We start from the raw sequence: 11221 nt of genomic DNA on the forward strand, positions 1-11221 counted from the left end.
CCCAAAAAAAAAAAAAAAAAAAAAAAAGAAAACAGAGCCTGTACCCCAATGTTCATAGCTGCACTACTTACAGTAGCCAAGATATGGAAGCAACCTAAGTGTCCATCGACAGATGAATGGAAAAAGAAGATACGGTATGTACATATATATAAAGGAATATTACTCAGTCATGAGAAAGAATGAAATTGTGCCATTTGCAACAACATGGATAGACCTGTAGGGTATGTATTATGCTTAGTGAAATAAGTCAGACAGAGAAAGACAAATACTATATGTTACCACTTACATGTGGAATCTAAAAAATAAACGGATGTATATAACAAAACAGACTCACAGAGAGAGAAGAAACTAGTAGTTACCAGTGGGGAGAGGGAAGGAGAGAGGGGCGACATAGGGGTAGGGGAATAAGTACAAACTACTATGTATAAAATAAACAAGCTGCAAGGATATATTTTACAGCACACGGAGTATAGCCAATATCTTATAATAACTATAAGTGAAGTATAATCTATAAAAATTTTGAATCACTATGTTGTACACCTGAAACTAATATAATATTGTAAATCAGCTACCCTTTCATTTAAAAAAAAAAAAAGAGGAGCCTTCAATCTTGCAGTTCAGACACACCTGAGATGGGATATTCTGAAGCCACCTCTCAGCTAAATACAGGCAGAATTTCAAACTGGACATCTTGAAGGAACCTAGAGAGATAAAAGATTTATAAGCAAATAGTAGTCCTTTCAAGACAGTGTATCTCAGTCAAATTAGCCAGTTTTTTAAAACAATGACAGGAAGCATACTCATTGTAAAAAACAATTTAGACAGGCCAGAGGATACAAAGTAGGAAGTACAAGTCCACAGAGGCCTTCAGTTTCTATTCTTATCCCCTAGATCCTTACATTCCTCCAGAAGTTTTCTGTGTGTATGTGTGTGTTCGTGTGTGTGTATGCACACACATGTGCTCAAGCACGTTAAAATGGGATAAGATCATACATGTAGTACAGTTTGCTGTTCTCACTTAATGTATATCTTGGATATATTTCCAAATCAACTACATAGAATTCCATTCTATGAATACACTCTTTTTTTAACCAGTTCCGGACAAATGAGCATTTAAAAAAAATCAGTTATTTTCTTTTCTTTTTTTTTTTTTTTTTGCAATACGCGGGCCTCTCACTGCTGTGGCCTCTCCCGTTGCGGAGCAACAGGCTCCGGATGCGCAGGCTCAGCGGCCATGGCTCACGGGCGCAGCCGCTCCGTGGCATGTGGGATCTTCCTGGACCGGGGCACGAACCCGTGTCCCCTGCATCGGCAGGCAGACTCTCAACCACTGCACCACCAGGGAAGCCCAGTTATTTTCAACTTTTGTTACAACCAAAAACATGGCAATAAGTGCCTGTGTTTGTGTATTTTTTTGATCATGCAACAATGTCTAAGGATTCATTACTGAAAGTATGTATGATTGGATATGAGGAAGTATTAATCTATATTCAAGCTGAGCAATGCCTATGTCTCTGCGCCCTGGGCAAGCAGCATGGCGTCTTGCTTGGTTCCTCTTTAATGTACAGCAGTGCCACAAGTGAGGAGAGGGGCGCATACATTTCTAAGCTATCATACTGTTTCTCCTTAAAGATGAGAAAGGAGTACATTTTTTTAACCACAAGTTCCAAAAACAACACAGCCGACCATTTTAAGCCCAATTAAAGGAAGAATCCATACCTTCTGGGACATCCTGGGCTAGACTGATGGCAATGGCTACAGCCCACTCCGGGTTAACGATAGATAACAAGTAGGATTCGATGGTTTGAGTGATCTTAGTTATCTCCTTGTTAATCAGTGTCGAGGATTTAGCTTGTGTTAACTGCAGGAGCTTAGGCTTCAGTTTTTTTTCAAAAACGTGTTTGGCTGTAGACACATACAGAGTGTCCAAAGAGAACTTCAAAGAAAGGAAAAATTAAGGCTGACTTACGTGCTCACCTTTAAAGGCTTTACATGAAAGCAGCATAAAATCTTTCTACACAGGGTCTGAATGAATTACAGAATAAAGATACGACTTTTACGAGTTTTAACCCATTACCTTCATTAACTTAGAAATTAAGAGCAATGTTGGGAAGGATTCTTCACTGAGTTCTGTAGCTAGAAAGGAAACAAAGATAGTATGATTTACCTAAGAAAAGGGTTTTGGCTATTCGGTACAATTCATAAGAAGTTAATGAACATACAGAGAATTTTCCAGAAGCTCTGTGCTGTGCCGAAGAATATTAGGTGAAAAGGCAGTCTAGTTTGGGCAGCTGATGGCAAAGTTATTACGTGCTCCAACATATACTGATATTCTAGGTCCACTGGAGGAGAAATTCTTCTGTATGACTTCAAATGTTTCAGAAGACTCAAGGCCTACATTAAATTAAAAAAGTATTTTCCTGTGAGATTAAACCAGTCATTAAGTGTTTTAAAATCATCTAATTCTATACTATCATAGGGTTCCATTCCTGGGACAGTCTCATATTCATAAAAATGATCAAAACCTTCCGTAGTTTTACCTTCAAAACTATTATGCTATTCTTCTAAACCATAACTTTTGTGATCATTAAAGAAATTATACTAGGAGAAACCAGCAGAACCCTGTTGTTGGTGGGATGTTTTATAAACCAGAGCTTGGAAGTTCTCTACTCTCTTCAAATAGTTTTAGATATACCTCAAAAATACTTGATTTCACTTTAAATACATAGGCAGTAGATCTAAAATTAATCCTCTATATTCTCTCTTAAGTTTACATCTTATATTTTGGGGGCTTGTATAACTTTTTTTTTTTTGGCCGTGCCACACGACTTGCATGTGGGCAATCTTAATTCCCTGATCAGGGATTGTACCCAGGCCTTCGGCAATGAAAGAGACACATCCTAACCACTGGACCGCCAGGGAAGTCCCTGGGGCTTATATAACTTTTTGAATCAACCCATTTTCTTTTAATTTTTAAAATCCAATTAAAAAATATATGTAAGCTCCTATGACCATATTTGTAAAACACTAGGAAGTTACTGAGTACTGAAATAGAATTTAGTCCAGGACCTACCTACGAATATAGAAAGCTAAATTTGACTCCGGGTCTTACATGCTTTGATTTTTTTTTTTTTTTGCCAGATGACAAATATTTTTGCCTTAATTCTTCTAAATCAGTCTTTTAGTAACTTTGTACTCTTGGCCAGATTTAAATTGCCTCAGTAGAGCAAAAACTGGATTAAGATAAAACATGGAGAGCACAAAAACTCTTTCTACTTCTGTATCCCTTTTAAAGAAAAGGAAATAGAGTAAAGGCAGTCCAGAAAGACACTAGATAACAGTAATTTTTTTAAATGGTCCAAATAAAAACATAATTTTAAAATCTATATTTGTTATACCTGATTAATATTAATGTTGGTTATCTTTTCATCAGCTCTTTCTATGACTTTCAGGACGACTTCAATCATCTCATAGTCATAGGGATCCAACTGTATAAAAACAAAAATATGTCAAAACTGGAGAAGACATTGCTAGGCTGGTTGATGGTTTTATGCAGTTATGTTCATCAGCAGAGATTACAAATATAACAGCTCAGTGCACTACAATATTAATTTAGATTATTCTTTAAAAAATGAACTAACATTTTCTCATCTCTAAAATTAACTATTAGAATAAACATACATCTTTAGAATGTCTCAAAAGCTGTTTTTTTTTTTTGAGCCCGTGACTTTATTTTTATTTATTTTGCAGTACGCGGGCCTCTCACTGCTGTGGCCTCTCCCACTGCGGAGCAACAGGCTCTGGACGCGCAGGCTCAGCGGCCATGGCTCACGGGCCCAGCCGCTCGGCGGCATGTGGGATTCTCCCGGAGCGCGGCACGAACCCGTGTGCCCTGCATCGGCAGGCAGACTCCCAACCACTGCGCCACCAGGGAAGCCCCTCAAAAGCTGTTTTTAAAGAAACCTGTATGAGGCAATGTCATTTCAATACAGAGAAATGTTCTTAAGGCACTAAAAACCTAGAAATATAAACATATTAAAATTTTATAAGATTTAAAAAAATTTTTATTTATTTATTTTTGGCTGTGTTGGGTCTTCGTTGCTGTGCATGGGCTTTCTCTAGTTGTGGCGAGCGGGGGGCTACTCTTCGTTGCGGTGTGGGGGCTTCTCATCGTGGTGGTTTCGCTTGTTGCAGAGCATGGGCTGTAGGCGCACAGGCTTCAGTAGTTGTGGCACGTGGGCTCTAGAGCACAGACTCAGTAGTTGTGGTGCACGGGCTTAGGTGCTCTGCGGCATGTGGGATCTTCCCAGACCAGGGCTCGAACCCGTGTCTCCAGCATTGGTAGGCAGATTCTTAACCACTGCGCCACCAGGGAAGTCCAAATAATTTTATAAGGTTTTTAAATTAAAATTCTTTCTTCCATTTATGATGGGAAAATTAGAATAGGAGAAATTTGACCTTTTCTTGGAAATGACATAACTAAAAGTGTGGGCCTCCAAGCAAAACCTTTTCAAAGGATTTCATTCCAGCTATAACCATATACTAAGATACAAGAACTAGCTGGGTGGCATCTATATATGTTTATAAAAAGAAAGGAAATATTCTCTTTGTTCTGTTTCTGCCCACACACCATTACTTTAAAAAAAATTTTTTAAATGCCAACTAAATTCACGTGAATAATAACATTGAAAAAAGTGGGAAGATGATCTCTTTAGTACCTAGAAATTTTGAGCAAGTCTATATAATTTTTGGCTGAATTACAAGCAAAACATAAAACTGAAGTATTATAATTTTAGTCTTATAATTTTATTTCCCCTTCTATTCAACTTCACTCCCCCATCAAACTACCCCTTGACCTAAAAGTTCCAATTCTCAGAAGATCTCCTAAAAAATACTCAGACAAGAAGGCAAATGTATGTATGAAGATATTCATTTTAACAACTTATAATAATGAAATTTACAAACAATTTAAATGTCCTTTCATAAAGGCCTGGTTAAATACAGGATGTTTCATCCACATAGTGGAATAATAAATATTTATCTGTCAAAAATGAGAGAGACGTCTATGCACTGACATGTAACGACAATATGTTAAATGAAAAAAAGAAAGTGACAGGATAGTATATTTAGTCTATGATATTTACCAAATTATTAACATTTTAATCTGTGGGAGTGGGGTTGTAGAGAAATTTCACTTTTTGATTTATACCTTTCTCTCTAGTTTGATCTTTTTCAAAGAATGTGTGCTATTTTTAAAAATCTGGGGAAAAGGGCTATTATAATTTTGGAGGAAAAAAAGGAAACGTGCTGTATTAAAGTATAATAAAAATACAGAAATCTAAAATTTTTTGAAAATTAATAGGTTACAAAAAATATAGGACTTACATTTTCAATTTGTTACTATAGATATCTGATTAATTAAGGGTAGGAGGGATGCTTGAAACGACCCAATGCATTCATTTCACCATTCATCTACCTTATGCAGTATTCCACTAAGACTGATGACCAAATCTTTTGTGCTTGTCAGTAAAGGAACCATTTCGACGGCTTTGGCCAGGAGTTTGGAACGCTGCTGCTTTGTGGATTCTGTGCTTGCGTCTCCCTGGCTCTGGCTGGCATTAGTGTTGTGGAGGAGTGTTTCAATGAACAGCTGAAGAGCTGCATCCGAGTCCAACTGAAATGTGCTGAAATAAGTATTCAATTACACATGAATGTCCCCAAATGCATGCATTTCTACACAGAGTTTCTCACAGAAAACTTAGGTATGAGCTCCCACCACTGAAATCTAACCCTTCCATTGTCAAGTGTCATAACCAGACCATCTACTTGTTTTCAAAGTTAATTCTTGCTTTTAAAAATATCAGATATTCTTGGTGGGCATATAAACTGGCACAGTCTTGGAGGGAAATTTGTAATAAAGTTGAAAATATATATTTATGTCCTTTAATAGAGAAATTCCACTTTCATACACTTCACAAAAGTAGCAAAGATACATATATAGGATGTCCTGTAACAACTGCTTGTAATATTTAAAAATTGGAAACAAATACTCATCAATAGCGGGGGCTGGTTAAATAACTTATTCAAAGGAATACCATAGGATTCAAGAGATATGAGGAAGAGCTATATGTCCTAATCTGAGAAGACATTATTTTGTTAAGTGAAGGATATATGCTACAAGATAATGTACAATTCTGTTTTTCATAAACTTTTAAAAATGCATGTTAGTAAATGCATAAGAAAAAAAAAAAAAAGAACAATATAGGCCAAACTCTTAACAGTGATTATCCCTGATGGGTGGAATTATGTGGGACTTTGATTTTAATATGTTCCATCTGAATTAGACAAAGTAGTACATTTAAAAATTAAGAAACAGGTTAGTATAGACAAATCGACAACTGAAATGCCTTCTAAGCCCTATTAATAAGATAGGGATAGTTTAATCTGTTATACAGAATAACTGAAATGTCAAGAAGAGCTTTACATACAATAATTTTAAAGTCATTCCCTGAAATTGTAAAGGTCATCTAAATTTATTCAGTGGGACTGCCTGAGGCAAGACAGTCACTATCACACAAGTAAAAATCTGCAATGCCATGTAAGCACGATTGTGAAATGAGCCTGTCATAATTATAGCTATTTAAATTTCAGAAAAGGGGTCACGCCATAAAACAACAGACAAAAATCTACCAGGAGTTCAAATTAAAGAAGAGGGAGTGTGCGCACCTCATTCTGGATTTGTAGCACTCCAAACTGAAAGAATGGCATAGTTTTGTTATATCAGAGTGCAGGTAAGTCACAGCTAGTTAGAGCTATGAGCAGCCTATGGTCCCTGACTTGCAGGTTCAGGATGGTGACAGCCAGGGACATTACTCCCCACCATCCACAAGGACAAAGAACTGGATCCCTGTCTGGTGAGGAAATGCACTAAGCAGCCTCATTATCAAGAACTGAGATTCCACCCATCTGTCACAAACTGGATATGGATTATAGCACCCTTGGTATTTTAGAAGCAGTACTTATTATCTGACCTTGAGCAGGGCACCTAATATGGGTGTTTTCTCATACATAAATTGGTTATAATATACAATAAAAAGTAAACGTGATGATGTGTGGGAAACCACTTTGAAACTAATAATGGGCCAGCAAATTTAATATCTAAATTTATCAGATAAAAACAACTGAGATATAAATTATAAATCATTTGATCCTCCTCATCACAGTAAGCTGTATCTATAACATTTGGTCTTAGTTTTTTAAAGTTATTAAAAAAAAATTCTCCCTAAATCATACTTTTCACCAATTTTTAATTTAAGATCAACTTGCCCCTAACTTGACCTGATTTAGAAGTTTACTTGCTCAGAATATTCCCAAACTTTCCTTATCATGTGAATCGTCTGGAGCTTCTATTAAGACCAGTTTCCTGGACCTCAGCCCAGACCTGCCAATTCAGAACCAATACAGAGGGACCCAGGAATCTGTATTTTTAATCAAGTGCCCCACGTGATGCTTATCATGAGACAAGTTGAGAAAACACCAAAGAGTGAATTAAAAAGGTGATATTATAAGAGAATTTAATCTGGTTCGGACTTACTCAGTTTGAGGTTGAGCAAAAGAAAACATCAGAGGTCATGGGTCACATGTAATAATCACTGTTATCACTGTGTTGTCACATTAGCATTACCAGTTTGTTAAGCTAACCAATGAAATTTAAAGAATTACCTGCAATATTCCAGAATGAGGCTTGTATCCATATCTATATTCTCCACAAGAGCTTTAATGAGGTCTTTCTTGGTGAGAAAATGTTGCCTAAAAACTGGCTGGAAAGAAATCTAGAAATAAAAAGAGCAAAACAAAAATCCTGCTAAACTGAAATGTATCAGACTAAGGGCACTGTTGTGACCTGCCCTTTTACTAACCATTTTTTTAAAGAAACATTTTTCTATAGCTTCTTCAACTTTTATTTTTATCATACTACCCAACTCGACCATCATTCTGAAATTTCAGGTATATTTGGCTAGAGGTCCAAAATCTCTCTTAGTCACACTAACCCCTGGCTCTTCAGTAAAGTTTGGTAGTTAGCAACAAACAGTCCCATTACTGCATAGGAACGAGGCGTCAAAACATATACCATTACTATAATGGTTACATTCCTGATAAGTCAACTATTTGCAAATAAAATAAAATGTATTACATTCATAGTAAAGAAAACAGGATTTTGTTGGTTTGTTTTTGCAAAGTGAAAAATAAGGGCCACTTACTTCTCCCTGGTAGGAGTTGCTGAAGCTTAGTACAATGTATATACATTTTAATATTATCTTTAAACAAACAGCACACAAAAAAGTATGAGGCTAAAGGGTAGGCCTGGAATACCTTAAATGTTAATTAATACTAGATACATTCCTATAATGAGAAGGCTAAGCAGATGAAATGTCAAGCCTCTTCTAATTTCTTTAAAAATATAGCAAAAAGAAAATGAGGCAAAAGGTCCTTATTTCTTTGAAAGCACCAATGCGTGTAATAACTAACTAAAACTTACAAGTCAGTTTATATATAACCTCTCCAAAAGAAAAGGATAATGAGTTCTTTGTTTTAAATTTTCCAACTGGGTAATTATCAGAATAGATGAAACTTCATGGCACTTGAAGAATACTCACACCAAGTTTACTAAGACGAATACCCCACCGGGAATCAGTACTGAGTTCACAGAACTTAAGCTCCATTTCTATCTCCTGATAGAGACTGGCCAGCTGAGAGCCCACCAGAGATATTGCCTAAAAAATTAAAATTGAATTAAAATTGAATTGCAAACAGAAAATGTTCTAATACCTTTTATACAAAACCCAACAATAAAAACCATAATCTTTCTTTATGATAACAGCTGGAATGTTACATGTTGCTTCATACACCGTCATTACTTATATAATACTTAGGTAATCCGGCTTTTAGTGTGATGCCATAAATTTAGTCTAGATTTCTTTCATAAGAAAAGGCCAAATTTGAGCTATCCTCCACGTAAAATGCCCACAAAGGGCAAATTTTGAAACAAACAATATCAAAGACATTAAACTTGTCCTACAAAGAAGAAATGGCTCATGGGTCTAAGGTTTCTAGTACACTAGAGTAAGCATAAGCAGTGAGGTTCTCTGGCTGAATACAGATTTAAGAAATAAAAAATGTAATCCTCTGGGTTGAGCAATGCTTAGGACCTGTATATACATTCCCTGGTGTGTTGCCAGTTAAGGAAAAGCTGGTAGAAACCATGTGTGTTAGCTTGACGTTTCTTTTGCTAAATCTTTAAGATCTGGTGGCAAAGCCAATTTTACTGCTTCCCCTAAATCTTCAATATTTCAAGAACTGAAGGTGTGCTTCCTTAGGTCATACCAATATTTTGTCGTAATTCTGCCATGCTTTATCTATGAGCTTCCATATATTTTCAAAGACTTCTTTTTGTGGTAAGAGAGTGCAGTACCCCAATGCCAAGCTGAGGTCCACCAGGCGACAATTAAATACCTGTGGGAAGAAAGCATCCAGAGAAGCAAATTCCTCACAATCAAAACAGAATTCAGTCTCTAAAGGCTGATTTGTCACTAAATTTAGTTTTAGGCCCTACAAAAGAACAAGCATTTCATGAAAAGTTATTTATAGTAAAATAGTTCCAACTTGCTTGCTTAGTTTTATGTCTTTTATCACTATTATAAATTTAAGGAAAGAAACTCCAACAAGTTCTATATGACACAGAACGCTTACTTTCTCTGTATTACTTCTTTTCAAGTCCCCAACATCCCATCCCCCTCCTCACTCTTATCCTCACTGAAAAATCAGAAGCAGGAGAGAAAGAGAGAGAGAGAGAGAGAGAGAGAGAGAGAGAGAGAGAGAACTTACCACAAACGAATACTCACTTTGTACAAAAGTGTTGTGGCGTTTCCCCTGATAAACATAACGGCTTTCTCTTTCAATTCCATAACAACATGCTTGGATTTAACTAATGTGGCCTCTCCACACAACTTTTAGAAAAGAACAAAAGAATCCTCAGGTCCACATCTATGCATAGTTTTGAAAACTTTTCTTAAATATTAAGGAACTTTGAAAATTCAGCGTTATATGCAAAAAGTATTGTCATTTAATCTATAATGACAGAAAGCTGGGGCTTGCAGGGGAATTGACTGGGAAAGGGCAAAAAGGAACCTTAAAAAATACCCTGTACCTTGATTATGGTGTTGGTGACAAGGTGAATACATTGGCTGATATACTTAAAATACGTGCATTTTAACTTTGAAAGCTATACTTCAATAAAGCTGATTTTTTAAAATATTGGCATTTAGTAAATATGAATAGAGTAGTAGAAATGTATATAAGACCAGCTTCATCAGCAAGTTATCAACAGATAGTTTCTCTTCTAGAATCTTTTTAATGATGCCATCAGGTAATAATTATAATTTGGGCCACAGTAAAACAAATAGCAGATCGAACCAATGTGGTCACTGGGCTTGGAGTAAGAGGACTTAACACTGCAACCAAAATCCTCAGATTATTTACTTTACTTCCCTGAATCTGAGTTTCTTCGTTTGCAAAGTGGAGTCTCTCAGGTTTGTCATAAAGATTAGGTATGAAAATGTGTGCAAGGGCTTCCCTGGTGGCGCAGTGGTTAAGAATCCGCCTGCCAACGCAGGGGACACGGGTTTGAGCCCTGGTCCGGGAAGATCCCACATGCCACGGAGCAACTAAGCCCGTGCGCCACAACTACTGAGCCTGCGCTCTAGAGCTCACGTGCCACAACTACTGAGCCCGCGTGCCACAACTACTGAAGACCACGCACCCAGAGCCTATGTTCCACAACAAGAGAAGCCACCACAATGAGAAGCCCGCGCACCGCAACAAAGAGTAGGCCCCCCTCACCGCAACCAGAGAAGCCCACACACAGCAACGAAGACCCAACACAGCCAAAAATAAAGAAATAAAATAAAATAAAAAATTTTTTAAAAAAAGAAAATGTGTGCAAGCACCTTGAAGTATACCTGACTTTGTAGATGTTCAACAGACGTTTCCTAAATCTGACAAATTATCAATTTCCTTACTACAAAGCCAAATAGGAAAATGTGGGTTCCAAATTCCTTTGTTTGGCAGTGCTTTTTTTTTTTTTTTTTTTTCCAGTGCGCGGGCCTCTCACTGTTGTGGCCTCTCCCGTTGCGGAGCACAGGCTCCGGACGCGCAGGCTCAG

General features: G+C 37.0%; 1 protein-coding gene across 1 annotated transcript in view; it reads right to left on the bottom strand.

The window, feature by feature from the left end:
- Nucleotides 1–11221, bottom strand: part of KNTC1 (kinetochore associated 1) — a 66344-nt gene that overhangs the window by 14906 nt on the left and 40217 nt on the right. The window contains exons 39-48 of the mRNA XM_007448742.1: nt 9903–10007; nt 9385–9513; nt 8658–8774; nt 7723–7832; nt 5477–5684; nt 3399–3488; nt 2223–2394; nt 2078–2136; nt 1720–1936; nt 628–701 (exon numbers count right to left, since the gene is read on the bottom strand). Coding sequence (XP_007448804.1) covers nt 628–701; nt 1720–1936; nt 2078–2136; nt 2223–2394; nt 3399–3488; nt 5477–5684; nt 7723–7832; nt 8658–8774; nt 9385–9513; nt 9903–10007 — 1281 coding nt within the window. The remainder of the gene's footprint in view (nt 1–627; nt 702–1719; nt 1937–2077; nt 2137–2222; nt 2395–3398; nt 3489–5476; nt 5685–7722; nt 7833–8657; nt 8775–9384; nt 9514–9902; nt 10008–11221) is intronic.

Source organism: Lipotes vexillifer, unplaced genomic scaffold (assembly GCF_000442215.2).
Source record: "Lipotes vexillifer unplaced genomic scaffold, Lipotes_vexillifer_v1.1 scaffold21, whole genome shotgun sequence".
In the NCBI taxonomy this organism is placed as follows: domain Eukaryota; kingdom Metazoa; phylum Chordata; class Mammalia; order Artiodactyla; family Lipotidae; genus Lipotes; species Lipotes vexillifer.